General features: G+C 37.2%; 1 protein-coding gene across 1 annotated transcript; it reads right to left on the bottom strand.

Annotated features, from left to right (window-relative positions):
• Nucleotides 1-11,240: 11,240 nt before the first annotated feature.
• Nucleotides 11,241-18,604, bottom strand: LOC126819550 (cholesterol 25-hydroxylase-like protein 1, member 2). Its single transcript, XM_050547682.1, has one exon. It carries the CDS (start codon nucleotides 18,457-18,459, stop codon nucleotides 17,593-17,595), a length of 867 nt encoding a protein of 288 aa, XP_050403639.1. The 5' UTR covers nucleotides 18,460-18,604; the 3' UTR covers nucleotides 11,241-17,592.
• Between the last annotated feature and the right edge of the window lie 6,806 nt (nucleotides 18,605-25,410).

The following is a 25,410-nucleotide window of genomic DNA, read 5'->3' as shown; positions in this document are numbered from 1 at the left end:
TTTTGATCATATTCAATATTCAAGACTTAAATTCAAATATAGACTTTCAGACGGCACACAATATCCCAGACTAAAACACAAACATAGACTTACAGACCATAACAGTATTCCCGATTAAAACTCAAATATAGACTTTCAGATGATACACAATATGCCGGACGAAAACTCAAATATGGACTTTCAGACCATACACAATACAAAATAGTCTTACCAAAAGCAAACGGTATCTAATGGAAGTAGTGGTCATCTAAGATCTGCTTTTTCTAAGAACTATCGTCTTTAGTTATTCTTAACAAGTATCGCCTTTTCATTGTTCTCATAATTCTTGTTTTGTTAATTACGGTCACGAATTGCAGCCACAAGTTCTTGTTGTATGAATTACTACTCCGATTTGTCTGTCTGTGAATTAAGGCCATGAGTTTTGGTTCTATGAATTGCGGTCATTAGTTGTGGTTCTATGAATCACTTTCATGAGTTGTAGTTCTATGAATTGCAGCAATGAGTTTTTGTTCTATGAATTACTACTTCGATTTGTCTTTCTGTGGGGGGGGGGGGGGGTTGGATGGCTGAATGGTTAGCGTGCGCGCGCTGTATCATAAAGTCTGTCATTGAGTCAACTGGCGTGGTTTCGAATCCCCGGTTGTACGTGGCAAGGAGTAGGGTCGTCTGTCCAACCTCGTGGGTTTTCTCCAGGTCCTCCGGTTTCCTCCCACTGCTAAAGACCCCTACGCAAGCGAATTATTGAAATAAAATTAAACCATATGTTAGTCCCGAAATGACCTAGTTTGTGTCGAGTGGACGTTAAACCCCATTTCTCTCTCTCTCTGTGAATTACGGCCATGAGTTGTAGTTCTATGAATTACGGTCATGAGTTGTTCTATGAATTACGGTCATGAGTTGTGGACTGTGAATTCGGCCATGAATTGTGGTTCTGTGGATTACGATCATGAGTTATTAGAGTCAATGCACTTTTGGTTGGATAGAAGCAGATCCTATTTATTGATATATGCCAAAATAAAAATAGATGAGACAATCCGCTGAGTTATTTCGATTACAATAACGCAATAAGCTTTATATGGTTAAATGTTTGTTTCGCAAGACAACGAGGAAATCGGTTTGTTTAATAAATTTACCTTGTTTTCTGGCCCTTTGTTCACAAAGCATTCTCAGACTTAAGTTGAGAATTTACTCAAACTTGTTTGCCTTATTTTAACTAAAATATAGCCCTTTATAATAATTTTGTTGTTTTAATGTATCAGATATATCAATAAGAAACTATGTGCAAAGTTTTGTGTTTCTGCATCAAAGATATTTCTCATAAACAGTGATTGAAAGTTGAGTAAATTCTCAACTTAAGTCTGAGAATGCTTTGTTTAATCTGGGCCTGATTGATGTCAAAGTAAAAAAATAGTTGAATTGGGTAAATCAGATGTGTTATATTGATGGGACAAGTTCTGTAGGATTAAATGTTTGTTTTGAAAGATTAAAGATGCATCATGTAAGAATTAGATCAACAGCTGACCGTTCTTGTTATAATAGTCCAACATTTGATAATGAAAAATGAATATATTGAAAATTTTAGTCAAGTTACATTATTTTGTGCGAAGTTATATGTCTATTAAGGTTTGTCAAATACGATTGCTACGATAATAAACAATGTCTGGATTATCCATTTTAATCTTAGAATTTTAAATGGCGCCAATGTTCCCATCCATTCAATATAACGGCCATCCTAAACATTTTTGGTATAATATTTTTCACGAACGTTCAAAAACACCATGAAAACCAGTGAAATATTCCTGGAACTCTTATTATTGTGGCCGGTGAATTAATCACAGTTAGCATTTTAAATTGTTCATTTAATCGTATTTAAACAACACTGATATTTTATGTAAGTTGCAATCTGATTAAAACGCAGATCCTATTTCGTTTCGTTTTTTTTTTAGTTCAAAATTTCGTTTTACTTGTCTTTACTACACCACGTAGTAGTAGTCTCGGTCACCCAGAACCTCCTAGTCTTCAACATACGGAGAATATTCGTAGAATATTTTTCTGGATGATAGAGATTACGTAGTAGAGGCCATCGAAAGTATAAAAAACGAAACGAAATATAGATCTGCATTTTAATCATATTATGTAAGTCGAAAATGTATTTTTACCAATCTGGGACCTGTTTCACGAAATTTTAACTAAGATAAAATCCAAATTTTAGTAATTTGATTGGATAATATCGGATTGATATTAGTGTTTAGCTAATCAAAACTGAAGTACCTACTAAAATTTGGATTTTATCTTTAGTTAAGTTTTCGAGAAACCGGGCCCAGCTATGATCTCTAAAACACTAATGCCTCTTCAAGATTTTATATAATACATAGTTTAAACCATTAATCACCATGGCTTTCATTGATGATAATTCATAGCAGGGCCGAACTGTGTTCATTATAATACTCTTGGTATACTATTTTTTTGTGATAAATTTTGCACAAATCTGAGATACCTTGGTGAAATTTATTATAGTCTATTAGAGTCTGTAGAACATAGCATAAATATTATATTATATGTACTAATAATAATTTTTGTGTATATAACAGTTTAACATGAGTATATATATATATATATATATATAGAAGTACTTCTATGTTTACGGTAGATATATATACATAAATAAATCAAACAAAAATACGTCCAGTTAAAAAAATAACCATTTTACTTCATTCTGATATAAATCAAGTCACTGTGTACAGTGAATCCCCCTATTAAGACCGGGGTCCCAGGACTGGTATAAATTGGTCTTAATGGTGGGTCGGTCTCAATACGGAGGTATAAACCCTGGATACAGATTTGATAAAGTACTCAAATGTAATGTCCGGTACAGTCCAGCAATATGGTTAGCAGTAGTTCAAGATTAACCCATTTTATTTCTTGATTATTTGTTTGTTTGTAACCACTCAGCTCTTTTGGTGGTGTAGCGCAAGTCGGCGGTAGGGGCCGCCAGTCGTATTTTACGAAATTCACTTTTTTGCTTCTTATTTTCTTGCGAACTATTTTCATCTAGTTTTGTCGTATTGATAAGCCAATATAAACGGGTTTTAAAAACATTGTTTTGAAGTGTAGTATATGGTCGATCCAAATAATATAAATATTAAAGGCGGACATATCGCAGTTCCTCGATGAAATCTACTCTGTGACTTACCGATGCAATACAAACATTTAAGATATCCGAAGGAGTAGGTTGGGGGTACAAAATTTCCAAAGATAAAGGGGGAGTGGGTTGGTTTACTAATTTCAGTTCCATTAATAGCTTACTCTGTCAACTGAGTCGCTAGCCCAGAAGTTAACCGAGAAAGTTCTTCGAGATTTTCCGGCGTAGTTTCCCCTTGTCACTGATGCAGGACGGAGGGCCTGGCTAGGTCAACTATGTAGTCGTTCGACTGGGACGACAAACCGATGTACCGTGTACATAATGGTGTGCACGTTAAAGATCCCTTGGCAGTTGGAATTCGATATAAATGTAGACCGTAGCGCCGCTGTCCGGGCAAAAGTTCCCACATAGCACACTGTACGGCATATGCATAGCCCAGTCGGAGCAGAACAGTAGGACGCTAAACCCCATTTCATTTCATTTATGTCAACTGAGAAAACGCACAATTGGTCGTATCTCAACCTTGGGTTTGTCTATGGAAGAAGGCGGATTGTTATCCCACGAAACGATTCAACGCAAACACTTAACTGAAATGGGCATTTTTATTTCTTGACGAGATCTGTGGCCTTATTCACAAAAACTTAATTAAATTTTTTCAAGTTTCAGAATTTTTATTTGTTGAGAGTTGTAATCCCATACATATTGTAGCCCAAAGCCAATGGAAACTCTGCATTCTTTAAATACTGTAGTTTAAGTATTGTTGAATAAGGCCACAACAGGTCATTTAAATCCATTGAAATGTGGAGTTTTATTTTTGTGTCTAGTCATATTAATATACATGTTTATATAAATGTATGTTAAATAATAATGACGTGTGTAATTTTTACAATTAGAAGAATTATAGATATTATAAATAAACTATTAATAAACACTAAACAGATTGTTGCTTTTGTAAGCAGTGGCGTACAGGACGCCGGGCGGAGAGGGGGTGGATTCAGAGAAGGCGACTGGCCCGGACACCCATTTCAGGGAGGCATTCAATTTAATCAAAGAGTGACGCATCGCACGACCGTGAGAACCTAGCATTACTCAACATTGCGCGTATAGAGTGAGGGCCCGGTGTGTGGCAATATAGCTTTTTGTACACGCATTGCCCTGGCAAAGAAATGAAATGAAATGGGGTTTTACGTCCTACTGTTCTGCTCCTAAACTGGGCTAATGAAGACGGGCATACGCCATACAGTGTGCTATGAGGGAAATTTTGCCCGAGCAGCGGCACTATCGCCTACTCTTATATCGAATTCCAACTGCCAAGGGATCTTTTACGTGCATTCCAATGTATACACAGGACCTCGGTTTTCCGTCTCATCTGAAGGACTAGACAGCTGTCCTTGTCAGGACCTCCGTCCTGCATCACTGACAAGGGGGAACCACGCCGGAAAATCTGGATGAACTTTCTCGGCCAATGCAGGGATCGAACACCCGACCTCAAGGCTAGCGAGCCAGCGTCTTACCCACTTAGCCACGTGATCCCCCCCCCCCCCCCGGCAAAGAGATCCAACAACCAATCTTCTGTATTGAAGATTTGACATTCGGTGTTTGTAGTGTTTAACGTCCGCTTCCACCTATGGTGATATCGCAGACAAGTTGTCTTGTTTTAATTTAGATCATGTGCAGGGGTCATTCCTGTGGAAGGAAACCAGAGTACCTGGAGTAAACCCACGAAGCTAAGAAGGCGCCCCTATCAGCAAACCACAAACGCACACCCCAGGGATTGAAATCCCGACCACTGTTTTGGCCCCACTCCACTTTAATTCTATACATGTATATCGTCGATGTCATTCCAAAACCTCTTAAGTCGGCATTTTTTCGAAAATCACTTTTTTGCATAACTCAATTTTATTACCATAAAATACATCATCTATCAAAAAGTCAGAGTTCTGCGATAAATAGTTTTCATATTAATAGCGTGTGACCAAACCTCGTTTCACGATTTACCTGATTTTGTTTGTAAATGCTCCTATCTCGGCAACTTGTTATCGCTGACGACGTCAATCGCTTTAAGGAAGTGTATATGACACAAATTCGCAGAATAATTTTTGTAATATCATAACATGTTTCATAGTAGGCTTAATTTATAGGGAGTAAATAATAAGATTTTCTGTATTGTTTTTATACGCACACATTTTTATGTGGACGTATATTTTTGTCGTCCCTGTCCGCCCGTGTTCCCGCTCACATTTTGTTTGTGGACACACAGGCCACAATTTTTATCCGATTTTGACTAAACCGTGATCCCTGTTCCTGTCGATATTCGCGCATATTTTAAGCTTGTGGAACCCTCGCGAGGTCATTTTTTTAATCCGATTTAAATAAAACGTTTAAATATATCACCGTTACACGATATTGACAATTAAAGTTCGAATTTCCCTTACGCAACTAGTGTAAAGTATATCATACCAAGGTTGTGGGCCCTCTAGAGGTCACAATTGTTATCCGATCTTAAATTATATGATTATATCCCAAAGGTCTGGGTTTTTTTCAATACCTGCTCGTATCGGGCCCTAATTTTCTTGATTATGGTCCCTGATTGTATGAAATATTGCATTTTTTTAGTTTGTTTTCTCTTGCAAAATTTGGGCTTATCTTGCATGACAACCGCTTGTTAAGGTAGAGATTATCTAAATCTTCATTTTTTCCTGATGGATATGACAGAACCACACCGAAACCTGTCTGTTATTCATTTCACAATTGCCACGGTATTACTGTTTTCGTCAGCAAAAGAATAGCGATTTAGCTCCTTTAAATGGTTACTATCGGTCTATAAAATACCAAGGGCGGGATTGGGGTCCTGGGGCCTGTTTAGTAATTTGATTGGATAATATTAGATTGATTTTAGTCCTTAGCCAAACAAAATTGAAGTATCTACTAAAATTTGGATTTTATCTTTAGTTAAGATTTCGAGAAACTGGGCCCTGATCCTTACTCCGTTACGGGTTAGGCAGATATTAGATTGTAAGAGTGCTATACATATAGGTCTACCGTCGCCAGAGACGGATCGTCTTCAGCAACAGTTGTTCGATAGTGGCTTGTTACCTGCTTTATAACCAGTAAGTGGTCCAGTCAAGATAATATTAGTGCGGACAGTTGCTGCAATAAAAATGCGGACCACGGTGTATGGTCGGACTAGATGTATATCATCACCAAAACAATACCCTTCGTGCCCGTGCTCCGCCAATAAAACCTTAAAATATACCCTGCCACTGAGCGTCTAGACTTACCAACCCACCGAAAGAAGACCATCAGCGCCACCAACACCAAAAAACAGTGAAACAAGCTATGTATATAAATCTAATGTATTGCATGTATTTTTAATAAAACTTGGAAATATCAAGAACTAAATTTTCATCATCCTAGGTCAATGCTTTTGTGGAGACTTAACCTCTCCCCCAGATTCTTAATCTTATCGTTCCTACCTACTGTAGATACCCGACTAGGAAATGGTATAATACAATACTTAAATAGTGATTTCTCTTCATTTTTATGCCCAATTTATCTCTAGCAACGCGAAAACAAAGGCTCGTAAATCACACAGTTCTTATACGAAAACGTTCAGAAACCTCGTATGTCGTAAGAAAAAAAAGGTTTGGGGGTGAAAACCTCGTAAGTCCATAATCTTAAAAACAAACAGGTGTCAGCTTATATTTGACATAACATCTAATAGGATTTATTTTCAAATTCACATAAACAAAATGTTACGGAAATCCGACAAGTATCTGAAAAGTATAAAGTTTTTTGTTCTTCCTGTAAAATTTTGTTGATCTGATTTACGAGGTTTTAGAATGTCACCGACGATATAAAAATAATGACCAGAAATATTGACCCAGAGCGTCTAATTTTATAACATTTTCGGGTAACCCACCGCGGACCTCATGGACAACTTGACGTTGTCTCCACCTTTTACTCCCCGCTGCTCATATTCCTGAACACGCCCCGTCATCAAACCCCACCATAAACACTTATCTCAAAGTGACAAACTCGACAACACATGATATCTTACAGGTAATTTTTTAAAATGTAAGTACATACGGTCCGATCGTTATATAATACGTTCACTAGTTCACTGTGTCTCGTCTGATAACACTGATTTGTTGACATAACCTAAGGTACAATTTATTCAACAATTCGCTGACATGTAGGGTTCTTCAGCAGTAAAAAAAAGTCGCAGTAAACCCAAAGGGTTTGTCAAGATGGCCCCACGTACACTCTTGGGATCCAACCATTGACACGCATAGATAACAGAATACACGTTATGATCTGCAATTCACGTGTTATAATCTACAATTCATGCGTTATGATATACAGAAGACATGTTATGATTTGCAATTCACACGTTATGATCTCCAATTCACGCGTTTCACACGTTATGATATGCAATTCAAGCGTTATGATTTCCATTGTACGTGTTATGATCTTCAATGCATGAGTTATGGTCTTCAATGTATGCGTTATGATCTTAAATGCACGCGTTATGATCTTCTATGTATGCGCTATGTTCTTCAATGCACACGTTATGATCTTAAATGCACTTGGTATGATTAACAGTAAACACGTTACCATGCAGCCTGTAATAGGTCCATGACGTTACATGATCTATAATACACGTTTTGTGATCTACGGTAAAAACTATAACGCGGTTTATTGTGTAAGCTGTGATTGTGTGGGTGGTTTAGTCCATAAAACCAACTGGGCGAAAACAAATGCAAATCATGTTGACTATGCACTGAGATAAGTTGATAGGAGATATCGTTAATAGTGACGTTATTGATATCTTTTACTATCAATAAGGTGATATAACGCTTTATACACGTCTGTTACGAGTGTTACTCACTGTGGCTCAGTGAATGCGGCGCCCGCTTACTAACCACGAGGTTCCGGGTTAGATCCAGGTGTTGGCCGAGAAAGTTCCTTGGGATTTTTCAGACTGCTCCCCTCCCCCTCCTCCCCCTTATTGTCAATGGTGCGTGTCGGTGTTCCGGGCAAGAAATGGCCTCTAGACGTTCTGCAGGGATCCCAGAGAAATGGTCCAGTTTACACTTTGGCGTGCACGTAAGGGAACTCTTTCATTTCATTTATTTACTCGCGAGTCAGTTACCAGTGAATTAATTGCTCGATACTTTACAGTACCCGAATGCAAGGTTTAAACATATTATCGCGAGTTATCAACTTATTTACGTTTGTCAGATAGGATTCGTGGACAACAACGTTTGCTTGTTGGTGTTTCTATTTCGTACTTCTATTAAACCTATATCTGTGATGTATCACCCCAAACATCATTCCACTCTCACACTTGTACTGATTACATTTATAGGACTGATTAGTGTATTTCAATCCGAGCCGCAGCAGCAATAACATTGCAAGTTGAAATCTAAATAATACACACATCATACATAGGCCCGGTTCTAAACAAATGTCTGTTGTCGGGTTTAGTCGACTCCAAAGTCATACCATAATGCATCACAATATAAAGTCCTTCTATACCAATACAGACAATTTTATTAGTCAAGACGTTCACGTGATCTCAACGCCGACTTCAAACAAAATATTTTACGTCTATTCAAGTCGGAATGTTTTTTATCCGACCATAATCATGATGAATATGCACATTAATTTAGAAACTCTAGCAATTTAAATCGTCAGTACTTGTTCATTTTTTATGTCTCGATTACCTCCCTTACCGTGAACCCCGCCCCCCCCAACCCCGTATTACACCTGTTACACGGTGAACAGTCCATTTGCTGATTGCACTATTTTGCCTATACCGTTTCTTAGGACTTCGAATTTTGTCCAATCGTTTGGATTGTTCGTACTTGGTTTTAGTTTATTTAATACGTTTGTAGACGACCCAGTTTTAGTCCAGTGCAAAGACTAGGCATGGTTAGTTTTTATCAATTAATATTGCTACTGTGATAGACATAGAATGGGGCATCTTTGTATTTTATCGTTTATCCATATTTAATGATCATCAGATATATACCAAACTTTTAAGGTTAATTTCTTTTCAAGGTCCTATAGATAATTTCATTGTTAGCCTAATATACTGTTATCTTTGTTGACTATGTAACGTGACAGAATCAAAGTCAGATATAATAATGACAATACAATCGATTTATTAATTCTAACTGACGTTTAACGGCCATTCAAAATTAGGTCATTTGTAAAACTATCTTACAGATAACAGAAGATCAGCATAATTGATAAGACCTTTATTGAGAACATGAAATAGACATAAATCGGGAAGAGCTCTATTCCAAGTCTGACTTACTGTCAGTAAACTCCTGCTTATATAGCGTCTAACAATTAGGGAAGATGGACAGGAGTGATCACCATATATGGTATTGTTTATTTATCAAATTATGATGTCTGTAATTACACTGCATATTACTTTGGAAGTCATTGTCAGGCCAAGGTATGATGCACTGGCCACTAATACATTCTCTTTGAAGTTATGTTGAATTATACACGGATCACGTACAGCTTGTAAATAACATATTGAATAAACTAGATGTTTAATAAGATCGTGCCTTAGCAGAAGTTATAGAGAGTTTAAACGTCAACTTCGGGTATAGATCACTTTGTGACAAATTTCGGGAGGATTAAAGTCCATTCAACACTAGGTAGTAGACTTAGATGTATGAAAAAATACCAAACGAACTCCTGGAGAAAACCCAGAAGAATATACAGGTGACCCTAATACATATCAGGTAAAAACGTCCCCCTTCCCCCTACATTGAATGAACCTAGTTTGGTGTAACCCATACAATGTATAAGTGTAGTCTAGTTTGGTACAATGTATAAGTCTAGTTTGGATGAGTCTAAATTGAGTGAGAGAGAGAGAGAGAGAGAGAGAGAGAGAGAGAGAGGGGGGGTCGACGTAACAAACATTAGTAAGTTATGGACAGGGGCGCCGGAACGGCGCGAAGGCCAGGGTACCAAAAGATAGGGGGGTCCGGGTCCCTCCCTCCCCACGGCGTCTAGAAAATTTTGAAATTTGTCAATTCCGAGAACGCTGTTTAGAGCGCCTCTAGCATTCCAAATTCCAACATAAAACCCTTTAAAATACATGATAATGAAAGAGACAAAAGCCTGATTATTCACAAATGAAAAGACTAGTAAAAAGGTTGAAAACTTTCATCATTAGGGCGTGGGTATACATGTATACCCCAGAAAAGGGCAGGGTACCATTTGCATAACCTGGTACCTGGGTCCGGCGCCCCTGGTTATGGGTCTTTAGAAGTGGGAGAAAACAACAGTACTTGGAGGAAGCCAACGAGGTTAGGTCGGTGACCCTGCGCCTTGTCACATAAAAGCCCTGGATCGAACCTTCGCCACTTTATTATCTTAATGACACGTGATCCCAGACGGCCACCCAATTAGATTATGAACATACATTGTATCAGTTCTTTTCATTTTATCTCATCTCAAGGTTTACGTTTAACAACCAAAATACCGACACGTTCACACACAAAGGTCAAGAACTTAATAATCAAATTGTAAATTTTATTCATTGCTTCAACGAAGAAATTTTGAATAAAATACGGTCAAGTTTTGGAATTGATGTACCTAGTATTGAGATCGGACGTATTCTCGGGTCAACTTTAATGGGTGTTTAATTCTAGTTCCTCCCTCCCTTCTCGGTAGCACCTACGGGGTAGACAAGGAAAGTTCAGTCACATCGTATTCATTTGTGTGCACGTAAAAGAACTCTTGAGCAGGCGGTAAATGTCGCTGTTCCTGCAAAAGTTTCCTCCCTAACATTGCACACGCGAAAATAGAAATCAAGTACGTGATCGTACTATGGAATTATGACGTCATATATTATCAAGCATCGGTGCGACATTGTCCCAGGGTCAACCAGGCCAAGTTTCATGTCGATCGTCCTTCAAATGGTGGAGCTGCAGGCTTTATTCAAAGCAGCGCTTAGGAACCGGATCACGGCCCAAAACACATCGTTTAGTTTCAAACTGATCAAACACTGTGTTGACAAGACACGCCCTGTCCCTCTCACCACCACCCCTGTACATATAACAAACACCACTTTAATATTTAATAATTTAATTAAATGTGAATTACATAAAAACCTTACATCGATAACGACTGGGCGTTACGTCATTACAAGGCAATTGTAAATGAAATAATTTACAAAACATTTATTAAGCAAGTACAAATGTACGAACGTAGTATAGACCAGGAACAACGCATGTCGTCATCGACGCCATCTTGGAACTGTGACGTCATATCGAAAAACCAAGTCTCTTGTCGTTTGTGCTTCATATGCTGGACTTGCAGGCTTTATTCAAGAGCGTCGCCCCAAGAAAAACAAGATGAGTACATAGCGCTTGGGGCCATGTTCCTGGTCCAAAAATATTCTCTACTAAACATTTCAAATCCCTAAAGATGCATTATGTAAGAGCTAAATCTGCATATTGCAGGTCTTTTGGCCTCAAGTGTTACATACATTATTATTTAGACATTTGTTCACTCGACAAGCCCATACTCGACCATCGGACGGCCGGGATTTAAATGGTTTTGAAAACCAGCGAGATTTAAAAATGTAACGATAAAATAGGTAGCAAACAATCTACGCTAGATCTTGTTCAAACTATAAACACTCTTCGCCCAGAATAATGTAATTTGAATAAAATTTTCAATATATTCATTTTTCTTTACCTATTTCTTTTAACTAGTATAGCGAGAACGTCCGGCTTTTTGTCTAAATCTTAAATAATGCATCTTTAATAATAAATCATTTAACATACACCAAATCCTTACATCGATAACAATTTCACGTTACGTCATTATAAGGTAGATGTACTATCATCATTTTGATAAAATGTTTTTTCAATAATTTCTTGACTACAAAATGTTTTATTTCCTTAACAATTTCCATAAATATAATGTTTTTATGATTTATCAAACCAAAAAGGAATAAATTGCCTTTATGATAAGGAACCTTACGTCAGTAACGACTAAGCGTTACGTCATTACAAGGCTCGAATAAATAAATTATATGGTAAAATGTTGTAGGTTTTTTTTCATTTGTCGATGTGAAAGAAGAACCCAATCTGATAAAAATACAGATATTATTTGCGTTTCGGTTTTTTTTCGACGTCCTATAAAACGAAACGAAATAAGATCCGTGTTTTAATTGGGACTAGGCTTACATAAGTACCTGTTCGCTACATGGATTCCTCAAATGAGAAGTGACATGGGTGTTCTAGCACATAAAGTATTGTAGGTAGGTTTATTGCTATGACAACCGTGCCAGATGAGTGTGGTACGTGAGAGGTTATTAGGTCGCGTCTACGTTGGTTTTACGCGAAGCAAACAGTTTCGGGTTCAGTTTGCATCTGGATTAAGTATCTTGTGGTGCGTTCTCATCAAAACAAATCACCGACATACCTTCGTATTATTATTCTCAAAGTAAACACGGGTAACGCAAATTGGCGGCACTTTCTTGTTCCGTCTTGTAAAAGTTGCATAATATATAGGCTATGTTCCTTGGAAAAATCGAATAAAAATGAATAAATTGCCCTAGTTAATAGTTATAACTTGGATCAATTAATCTACGTATACATGTGCGTGTAAAAGTGTCAATTTCGCAGATGTGAAGCAGTGTCAGCCGTTTTAGAACAGGTACGCACCCTCTGTCTAATGTACGACACTTGCCACTACTTATATATATACACAGCTTATGGAAACAATTACAGTTCAATTTTCGGTGAAGGAATTTAGAAATTTAAATCAAAATAAACACAGGACGCAGGAGCTTTCGTGGAACCGGTGCGTGTTTGTTTGAGTGACGTCACCTCAGCCAGCTTAATAAACAGGCTGTTAAAAATACGTAAATTATCGACTAATTAAACTCTCACATACCACCAATACATTCAAAATATTGTGGTTTTATAGCACCGATCGTCAGTTTACAGACAGAGGACAAAGAATAGTCTTGCCTGACTAAATAGGTGCTTCTTATATAATAACTCGAATGGTCTGAGCTAGAATGTCCCATATCTTAAAGCAATGGTTGCGAGTACCACTGTTTTGGGACGTTATAAGGATTCTCTCTTAAACCGTTCGCACCTCTGATTTACAATTTTACTTAACACATCTAAATATTATCACAATATAAGCGTAAGACTAGTTGCAATGGATTAAATAAAATTTAAAAAAAATTAATTAAACAATCAGTTATCCAACCAAGTGCGTTTTTAAATATTAAACTATTAGTTCTTACCGTACCGTGATTGACAGACTAGATGGCAGAAGAGGTTTAGTAAATATAAAATAATTTAATTTGTAATCTACAATATTTAAAAAAAGGTTTAATAAATATAAAATAAATATCTCAATTCAATTTGTAATCTACAAAATTAAAAAAAAAAAACAACCTATCAATTAAGACGAAGACCTCCCGGTTACAAATTTCATAGTATACGTTTTGATTAAATCAGGTTTCATTACATCTGCCGAAATATACAAAGACAGGTTGTCAGGCAACGAAACATACGCACACAGCAGCTAAGTCGTCCGAGTAATCAACAAGAGTTGTCGCATATTTTTTTCTATTCTGATTATGAGTATAACAACTCATTAAATAATTATCCGAAAATCATTAGAAATTGTTTGGCTTTAAAATTATGCACAGTAGCCTCTAGAGCGCCCACGGGATATTTCAAAGTGATTAAGGGCCATAATTATCGGATATCGTTTAAAATCAAGAGGTTTCTTCGTCTCGTGACCTTAAACACTGTGTATAAATCTAAAGTCAATCGGATATTCACTTTAGCCTCTATAGATTCCACAAGATTTTTCAAAGTGATCAAGGGCCATAACTCTGGCAGTAAATATCGGAAATCGCTGAAAATCAATAGGCTTCTTCGTCTCATGACCTTAAACACGCAATTGTGGACGCCGGACCGGCGGACGGACGGGGGCGACGACAATATACGACCACATTTCAATGTGGGCGTAAAAACAGTTACATATTGTCGTATAAAATATCGCAACATTTAAAGCAACCTGGACTGGAGGAAATAAAACTTCTTTTCTACTCATCGTAAGAATTACTAAATTTTCTCATCTTAAAAGCCTTGAATACAATAGAATAGTTACAACATCCCCTATTCTTTCGTTTATCCACATAAAACTTAATTACTCAAATTTATAACCCCCCTATATCTTAAGTACTATATCTTTTCGCCCCTCTTAAATTTAAGAATTACTCAAGTAATTCTCACAAACCTGCGTCTTATTACTTGACTACGATAACTGGTTGTGTTAACGACATCAATCGCACCAATAGTTAGAAATCAATTCATTTTGGTTAGTCGTTTATGGGTTACCAACAATATTTTCACTTTGTCAGCAATAGCTGTCATACACATGTACTACTAAGCGACGTCTAAACTAAATGTTTGATAATGACTAGAAAATCCTAGTGGAAACATCGCTCAATAAACAGTAACTGTATTCCACAGACTTGTTACTTGTGTGTGCCCAGTTACACATTAGTGGACACTTATGAAACAATTTCAAGTAGTCAAGCTATGAGACGTTTGTTGTATAGAAGATTTACACAAAAATAAAGTAGATAATGCCAAGGTTACACTGTCGATCTTTTGTCAGTTCGTGCGTTCGTTTCTGAGGTTTTACGTCTACTTCCACCAAGGGTGATATCGTAGACACAATCTTTTGTCAATAAATTATTATGGTTTTGAAGTGGTCTGATTTGCTGCCTATTGAAGACAGAAGTTGCGAGTCGTCTGTACTTGACTACAAAGGAGACATACATATCCTTTTCCCAGATCAGATCGGATTTCTAACACTCTGAACAAAAGAGTGGACAGTGTAAACATGGCATAAGTAGGGTGCCCCACCGTAAATAAATATCTCCAAATAGCTCGACAATTTCACCACAATATGTATATATATATATCAATCCTTAAATCTGTTTGGCACATTTATAGTCAGACAATTACACCACAATATATATATATATATATATATATATATATATCAATCCTCAAATCTATTTGGCACATTTATAGTCACTAAAAAAACGGCCATGTTGTACTTAACAAGCTATGACCATTTAACCATCGATAAATAATAGACTGAAAAATGGTTCGAGTGTCGTCCATAACATCCATGCACTTTTGAGCAAAAAATAGGTTACCTGCCCTTGTTTTGAAATTAGTCTCATTTAACCAGTCTATCGATCGACCATTCTCCGTCTGATTGACAAGCCGGGATAATCAAGACTACTTTTTTAAGAAACATGACAGAAAGCTGGAACAAGAAATTGAATTTTGAAACACGCACGACAGGCAACTCAACAAATGTTTTACGAACCCTATAAAAGTTAAATGAAACTACTGCTAGTATCATGTACCTGTCTAACCCGAGTTTTTCAGAGATATTATTTGTACTTAACCATAAGATACCGCTCCTAACGGTATAGTTAATGGTAGAGCAATTTAAAAAATAAAACGAACGTAATTTCTAAAGCTGCTGTAATAACCAAAAAGCTAAATATTACTGCTATTCAGAATCGTCAACAATAGATTTTTTACGGCTGTAATAGTTGATAGATGTGTTGAGAATTTCACGTGCGATGGCTATTTATAGACTCAAAGAGAGTGCGAGACTGGCCAGAAATCACTTCGAGACAAGCCAATCCATATAGGATTAAACATGACTATTACAATAAGAGAACATAGTGGGATACAACCAATGATTTCTACTGAGTGACGTTTCGACTCGTAATCATGAAACATCTAGTCGAAACGTCCCTCATATATCTCCCGTCAAAAGGCAAACCCTAGTAACTCACTTTTTTTTTTTTTATCAAAATTGAGTTAGGACCAAATTTGTAGTTACTAGGGTATGTGCTTCCTGTTGTTGTACTAGATATTCCAATCTTTTGATTTTGTAAGCAGTTACACCCATGACACAACCTAGCAACTTCCTTCATTTGCCTAGTATACCACAGCAAAACCTAGTAACTCAATAGTAAAATCAATGGATGGGTTTAATATTCATTCATTACGTTTTCCTTTGTTTTCTCAAAATAAGAAAAAAGTGAGTTACTAGGTTTTGCCTTTTGACGGGAGATATATAAACAGTAATTGTTCTCCAAGTAATTATATTCTGTGTAATTCTAGTTCGATTACTAAATAATTACTATTATAATACAAAGGACACATATTCTATGGAATAGACATACAATTATTGAGCGATGTTTCGACAAGTTTTTATCGATCATCTAGTTTAAACTACCTTAGTAATAAAAAGTAATTTTATTTCAAAGCATTGTGTCCTTTGTATTTTCAGTTCAATTACTAAATGTCATTGAACCAATTTATTCTAATCACGAGGTATTTACGGTAAATTCGATTTTCTGACTTAAAAATAGCCCTCTATTCACGCTAAGTCACATTATCTACTGACAAGCTCAATTATCAAAATGACGTTAGGATTGAAAGCAGAAAATATGAGCTGTAGCGCGATTCGAATTAAACTCTTGATTACTGTAAATACAACTTTTAGTCGTATGTACCGCTCGTATTTTATTCATTAACAATTTGCCCAATACCCAGTTTAATTTTGATTGTGTGCAAAATTTGAGACCGGTCGGTCAATCCATCGCTGAGATGCAAACATTATAAAGATGCATTACCATTCGTACGCATCCGTATGAGTGGTTTAAAAATATAAATATACATGTATTGACTAACTATTTGATCACAATAAAGTATTAAATATAAATAGATGGACAGTTTGGCTGATCATTTAAAACGTACTTGCATTGAAAGACCTGAAGATATTAAAGGTTTATTCGGAGCCGGATTTACATATTTGGGGCACTCGTTCTACATGAGAAACAAGTTTATACTCGGGCACGCTGCGCGACCAATTAGTTACATCGGGCCCACGGGTAGACCAAATGCCAACTATGCCTAGTGGTAAATCCTGGCCGCAGGTTTAATCGCCTAGACCTATACCCTTGGTCGAAGACAAAAAAAAAAAAAAAAAATAGTGACGTAAAATATTGACTAGTTTTGATTTCAGATAAATGGAAATCAAACTTACATAAGATCTATAAAAATTCATTTTAACTATTTGTGTTACTAAAAAATTTAAACCAAATTAACAGGAAAAAAAAATAAAAAAAATTGTTGCGGGGTCGGGGTGTGGTAGAGAATACTGGCAAAAACGGGTGTAGTGATAATGACTAGTTTTGATTTCAGAATCGGACAACAAATGTAAATAAAACAAATGCAAGATCAAGATAATAAAAAAAGCATTTGAAATATTACCGGGAAAAATATAGAATTTTTTAAAAGAAAATTGGAGAAAAGGAAAAAAATAAAATAAATAAAAATAATTTAACCCCTTTTCTTTGATTCACGATGTCTTCGTTCATAATCCTGTAAGGCTTTGGATTTTACTCCCCCTGCTGACATCGGTGGGCAGAATGATCCAAACAGTTTGTCGAAATGATTAAAGAAAGGCTGGTAGTTGGTCATTGGTTTCTGGTGATGCATATCGTGCTTTGGAGATCCTCCAAAAAATCCGTAAGGTATCCAGTGGTTTAACAGCCAGGGGAAATCGAATCCGATATGCCCCTCAACGCTGATGCTAATGCTAACGACCATGTAACTCCAGATTGTCAGACAATGGCAGTTGAAGAACCAAGTATTAGTCGTAGTGAGTAGGCCTACGGTAATCAACTCCCAGGGATGCAGGTACTGTGTAACCCATACAAATGGGGCGTGGTACCGGTGGTGGAGGCCATGGATATGACGATATAGAAACCTGATTTTGTGATGTGTCAGGTGCCAAACGTAGTACTGGAAGTCAAAAACCAATAAACAAGCAAATATATGCCATAAAAATTCAAATAATGGTGGTGCTCTTTCTGGGAGTTCCGTTGGAGGTGTCCAGATCCACTGTGCAACGGCAGCGGGCATGATGAACATTATATTATTCCAAAATGTCAGTGTCAGGGTATCCCATAACAGTGGCGCTGCTACATCTTTGTCTGGCTGGATTTTGTATTTTTTGTACCACCACATATTCTTACAAAAAATGTCCACAAGCATGAACGGGATACAGATACCGAAATAATACCCCACCGACACGAAGACGGGAAATAAAGGCGAGCGCAGATAATCTTCATAGCCTTTTCTCAAATCCCACACCGGTTGCAAAATATAGTCTGCATCACCAACAGTTTGCGTGTTATTCTCCATTTTGTCGTCTGCTCGCCAGTACCACGCGCTGAACAGAATGTGTTAATGAGCAATGACGTATCCGGTTCGACTGAATCAAATAAATTAACCTCACACCCTTGCTGTATAGCGGTAGTATATATGAATGATTAAGGTCACAACATATTCACTGTTCCTTTGTTGTGAACAGTGCACGCTGATGTCAGCTGAACTCCCAAGCAATCGCCTTTGTTGATTTAAAAGGCTATAGAACGAAGACAGCGCTGTGAAGCTATAACCAATCGGCAAATTGACCCAGTCCGTGACGTCACCTGATAAGCAAAGGTAAACGCTTGTACGCATGTCCCCGTCCAGCGCGTGGAGAATAGCGAATGGACCCGAAGATGTAAACAAACTGCGATCAGCTGTCCTTCGTCTTATTCTATCAGAGTTTAACGCCCGCTTTCACAGAGAGTGATATCGCAGACAAGATGTCTTATCTTTATTATCTTAGCGCTAGTGCAGGGGTCTTTCCTGTACCCGGAGTAAACCCACGAGGTTGAAAAGGCGCGCCTATCTCCAAGCCAGAGGTGACTTGCCAGTTAGAGCTAGATCGCGACACTTTTTTTTTTATCTAAATAAATCTTTATTGACGTTTACACGCATCATATAATACAATTATGTATATAATGAATATATACATGTATATAATACAAGCTTAAAAGTTAGTAATTTAATATAAGAGGGTTTAAAATAAATCTATGTACATTTTAAACAATGCCTGTAGTTACCAAGTAATATTATTTGAAATTTATAGTTCTGAAGTATCAGAAAATATATATGGATAATGTATGGATTATAATAATGATATATTTATAATAATGAAATAAAGGAATTTAGCCCCTATATTAATAGAGACCTTAGAAAATGTTACGAAATAGAAGATCTCTACAGAGAAATTCCACAGGGCTCTTATAATTGCTGGGTAATTCAGGACTTTTCCAATGGAGAAATTGTGCTGTATAATTATCTATATCCTATGATAAATATTGAATTCATAATACAAAAGGGATATTTACAAATTAAGATTAATTACGATTACTTTTGAATCTAATATACCGCCATAAAATCAAGGGCATGGCTGTTCCCCAACCCCTATTCAGATACATAACTGAATAAAAATATTGCTTATAAATACCCCCACCCCCCAAACTCTTAAAGATACATTATGGGAGATTAGACAACGAGTTGGCAGTTCTCACTATAATAGCATAGTCTCGATTATCCATTTAATCATTAAATCGTGAAGGAAAGTTATGCAGTAAATCGGCTCATAATCCACTAAAGTCGATTATCTATTTAATCATTAAATCGTGAAGGAAAGTTATGCAGTAAATCGGCTCATAATCCACTAAAGATTGCAGGCTAGCGATGCCATTGAGACTTGATTATGGTCTGGATAGATTAATTAATGTCTAATTAATAATTTAGATAACATTTCAGGCCTAAAGAAAGACCTGCAATAGGCAGATTTAGCTCTTGCATAATGTATGTTTAATTGGTTGTTACCATTTAATACACATTTATTTCTTGGCACCCAATTAAGTATATTTGATTTTAAATTTCCTTCAATATTAAAAAGAGATATATTGACTAAACGCATAAAACCTAACCTAATGAACTAAATTCGTTATAAAGAAAGGCCAAAACAAACACTGGGTCTATAACGAGTTTAAATGAAGTAAAAGAGGTGTCGACATTGCCCTGTAAAAATAGCCTATATTATTACTATTATATCGAAACATTAAATAATAAGTTTTCTTTGTTCGAAATTCATGCTGACTAGTGGAGTATGTTACAGGGCAAAAGTGCGTTTTGTATTAATTGGTGCAGTATTTAATTGTGAAACTGACAATTTATTGATGATTATTGCGTTAATAGGAATGTTACAAAAAATAAAGATTTTTCGCCGTGCTAGTAATTAGTAAATGCCGATATATTTCTCGTTTCATTCTGCCCGAGGGGGATTGCAAATACTTTTTAAACACACACCCAGTTTAAAAATGAAATGGGGTTTAACGTCATATTTTTCAGCCCCGACTAGGCTGATGAAGAGGGGATCACGTGGCTAAGTGGGTAAGACGCTGGCTCGCTAGCCTGGAGGTCGGGTGTTCGATCCCTGCATTGGCCGAGAAAGTTCATCCAGATTTTCCGGCGTGGTTTCCCCTTGTCAGTGATGCAGGACGGAGAGCCTGACAAGGATAGCTGTCTTGTCGTTCGGATGGGACGAAAAACACAAGTCCCGTTTACAAATTGGCGTGCACTTAAAAGATCCCTTGGCAGTTGGAATTCGATATAAGAGTAGGCCGTAGCGCCGCTGCCCGGGCAAAATTTCCCTCATAGCACACTGTATGGCGTATGCCCCTCTTCATTAGCCGAGTTTAGGAGCAAAACAGTAGGACGTTAAACCCCATTTCATTTCATACAGTATGCTGTGAGGTAAATGAGGTCCATTCGAATTCCAACTGCCAAGGGTTCTTTTACGTGCACACTAACTTGTACGCGGGACCTCGGCTTTTCTTACCATCCAAACGACTAGACACTGATCTTTTCAGGGATTAAATGTTGTCCAGAAAGCGGCGCTAAGGTCTACTCTTAATTCGAATTCGAATTGCCAAGGTTCTTTTACGTGTATACCAACGCGTACGCGGGGCCTCTGTAATTATTAGAAAATGGGTTTTTAAAAATTAAGGGGGGTTGGATGGCCGAATGGTTAGCACGTGCGCGCTGTATCATAAGGTCTGTCATTGAGTCAACTGGCGTGGTTTCGATTCCCCGGTTGTACGCGACAAGGAGTAGGGTCGCCTGTCCATCCTCGTGGGTTTTCTCCGGGTCCCCCGGTTTCCTCCCGCTGCTAAAGACCCCTACGGGCAAGCGAATTATTGAAAATAAAATTGAACTATATGTTAGTCCAGAAATGACAAAGTTTGTTTCGAGTAGACGATTAACCCCATCTCTCTCTCTCTCTCTCTCTCTTTTTTTTAAAAATTATGCCGGTGTCCTGAAAATATCATTAGGATTGTTGGAATGTGACTGATAAACGTATTATTATTTTTAGCCTAAAGTGCAAAGTTCAATAAAATTAATCGCCCATGATTATCGTTATCTGATAATATCCAACGATATAACAAGTTAAAAAACAACCTTGGCATTGTTTTAAACAATAATAAAAAGTGCTTGACCACTATTTGATACAAACCCCCCAGCATATCGAGTGATGAAACTTGGTGTATAGTTTCACTACATCAGTACCTTGACAAAATTTGATAAAAGTTTCACCACTATTACTCAAATAGAATCTAAATTGTCAAGCTCCAAAGTGAAATGGGGTTTAACGTCCACTCGACACAAACTAGATCATTTCGGGACTAACACATGGTTCAATTTTATTTCAATAAAATGCTTGCACGTAGGGGTCTTTAGCAGTGGGAAGAAACCGGAGGACCCGGAGAAAAACCCCGAGATTGGACAGGCGACCCTACTCCTTGTCACGTACAACCGGGGAATCGAAACCCCGCGAGTATGATACAGCGCGCGCACGTGCTAACCATTCGGCCACCCCCCCCCCCCCCTCCATATTTGAAAGGAACAGTGAAAGTGCTTTCTACTGATATGTAGCATATCTGGAATTTCGTACTGACACCCGTAATTAGACATTGAATACCCCCCCCCCCCAACCTAATTACTTAATAGAGTTCAGTATTATCCAACTTTGATATTTTTTCAAGGTAAGTAAATATAAATGTGCTAGAAAATTATTTATATATTTGAAAAGAGAAATAAAAGTGCTTTTCGGTGATATATAACATGATATCTGGAATTTCGTATTAAGACCCGTATATTTACTTTGAATACCCCTACCCCCATCATTTAATACATTTTGTGTACCATTCGTCTTTGATCACCTCTCAAGGCAAGTAAATATAAATGTGCCAGCAAATTATTTATATATTTGAAAAGAGCAGTGAACGTGCTTTTCAGTGATATGTAACATGATATTGGGAATTTCGTATTAAGACCCGTAATTTGGTAGTGAGGGCCAGCTTGATTCGCAGTTAGTGAAGGGTAAATATTCTTAGTGAAAGATGAGGTAGTGAGGGCTGACTTGATCTCGTGGCCGCTTCAACATTGATAAATAAAGTCGACAACCCGATATCACGACATTTTTACGCGACAATACGACATTTTTATGCGACATTACGACATTCTTAATTTCGTGGTGTCGGGTGAAAATGTCGTAGTGTCGGGTTAAAAATGTCGTGATGTCGTGATGTCGGGTCGTCGTGGTGTCGGGTTATAATGTCGTGATGTCGGGTTGTCGCCTTATGAAGGGCGACACTTCGACATCACGCCATGATACCAATCAGCCACCATATACACCTCATCATCAGCCGGACATCAACCGAGCCACCCTCAACTTTTGGCAGTAAAATGAAATGAAATGGGGTTTAATGTCCTATTGTTCTGCTCCGAACTGGGCTAATAAAGACGGGCATACGCCATACAGTGTGCTATGTGGAAATTTTTTCCCGGACAACGGCACTATATAATGCCTACTCTTATATCGAATTCCAACTGTCAAGGGATCTTTAACGTGCACGCCAATGTGTACACGGGCCCTCGGTTTTTCGTCCCATCCGAATGACTAGACAGCTGTCCTTGTCAGCCCTTCCGTCCTGCATCACTGACAAGGGGAAACCACGCCGGAAAATCTGTATGAACTTTCTCGGCCAATGCGGGGATCAAACACCCGACCTCCAGGCTAGGGAGCCAGCAAGGAGCACCACACATACACTCCTAGAAAGTAATCACATGTATACACATTAATTAATAATTTAGGATTGACAATTCATGACTTGCGGAAACTGTCATGAAGTGTTGCAGTATAAAGTACTTTGGATGGTATTCATGTATAGTAGCGATTTCACTCAAATAAATTATTTTAAAAATTTATGGTCCGATATGGCACCTATCGGTTTTACCGATATCAGATATTCACAACGAAATATATCCCGCAATAATACATTCTACAGTAGATATCGCTTCTGTGATCAATTTCATAATCTCCTTAGGAGATATCGCTTTACATGAATTTGATTGGTCAATTAAAAAAGGAACTACTTTTTTTTATTTTCAAAGAACAGTTTATTTTTTTTGTTTTATTAAAAAGTAACTTCGTTTTTATTAAAAATGAACTATTTGTATAGTTGATGGAAACATTGGGTTAATATAAAGGACTTTGCAAAGGTTGAATTTATGTCAAACAAGCCAACAGTGAGGCTGATGTCCCCCGCCGAAATCCCCAAATAAATAGATGACACATATTAATTAATCGCACATCTATTTTTTTCAAAAGTATCGAGCAATCAAACTGATTATCAACTATACACTATGTTTCATCACTCTCTATCAAATAGAAGCAAAGTTATCTTGTCTCAAAGCATTGAGTTTTAGCTCGATATGTTAATCATTGAACTCAGTCAAGACAACATCTACATCAAGTTGAAACATTCTGCCTCAATTAGAAGCAGAGTTGTTATGTTCCAAAGTCTTGACCAATCAAAATGCTTATTTCTCCTTAGCCTAAGCAAACAATTCTCATCACCGAACTTAGTCAAGGTATTGATGTAATGAAACTGTACACAAAGTTTCATCCCTCTTCACTTAATTAGAACTAAAGTTATCGTGTCCCAAAGCATCAACCAATCAAATTGCTTATCTCTGCTTACCCGAAGCAGAAATTCTCATCTCATCCATCAAGGCATTGACCTAATGAACAACTACACAAAGTTTTAACATTTTAGGCCAATTAGAAGGAGAGTTATTGTGTCCCGAAAAGTGTGACGGACAGACAGACGGATGGACAGACAGACGAACCCATTTTAATAGTCCCCTGCTTTCTTCGAAAGGCGGAGGACAAAAATGATGCATCACTACGCTGTAATGCGATCAGGTTCAGTAAAAGTGAAATTAATAGCAAAGAATTATATTTATTTATTTGTACATGTAAGAAAGGATTGGGTGGTAAATAAAATCGCGGGAATCAAACACGAACGCTGTCTTTTTGAAATAATAATTGGGTCACGCTTCCTCCGAAATCAAAAATACACACCATCTATTATGAAAGTAATTTTGCTGTATCATTGATTAATAGAGTCGAGATTATCATATTTTAAGTGCTGATAACGATATAATTCCCTAGGGTGATCGGCACTTGTATATCTATAATAGATGTCAGAATGGTTTATATCGTAATGAATGATACATCAAAGCCATAGCTTCCCGACCTGTCTGTCAACAGTAGCAATCACGTGACATTCTAATGCCATTTCTAGAACTACGGTTGAAATTAAAACCATCTAATGGGAACTTATTTGTTGGTAATATTATTAATTAATAAAGTATGATCAATATCATGAACTAGATAAAAAGAAAGAAAAAAATGCCGCTAAGCAATAAGATTTGGAACTATTTCACAATAAGCGACAGCACAAGACTTTCGACGCTTCATACAAGCCCGGTATGCAATGATGAGCCATTGATGACATCTTCTTTGGTTTTATTATCGAGAATCGTAATAGACAAATAACTATTGTGAGGACCATTGTTTATTTTATAGTTAATAAATTTATTATTAGGCCTACTTATCAGAAATAATTTACATAAAAAATTCAATAGACTAATTATGTATTGTGCTAGTTTGTGATATTTTAATATCAGTACGCATTGGAAAGAGATGGAGGAGAGGTCTCCGCGACGTACTGACTGTGTTTTCCAATTCTGTGATTTTGATCTTCATGCAACTGGCTTATTCTCTATTCCAATCAAAAGTTTATCGGGTGGACTTTTGTACTTTACTGTCTGTCTGCACATGCGCAGAAATGATATCCTAAAAAATCTCATACAGTGTGTGCGTAAGGATTTAAAAAATAA

Source organism: Patella vulgata, chromosome 4 (assembly GCF_932274485.2).
Source record: "Patella vulgata chromosome 4, xgPatVulg1.2, whole genome shotgun sequence".
Taxonomy (NCBI): Eukaryota; Metazoa; Mollusca; class Gastropoda; family Patellidae; genus Patella; species Patella vulgata.
This window is presented reverse-complemented; position numbering and strand designations above follow the sequence as displayed.

Bases quoted from the DNA above. Each gene is read 5' to 3' on its own strand.
- LOC126819550 (XM_050547682.1), bottom strand. From the start codon at position 18,459: ATGGAGAATAACACGCAAACTGTTGGTGATGCAGACTATATTTTGCAA.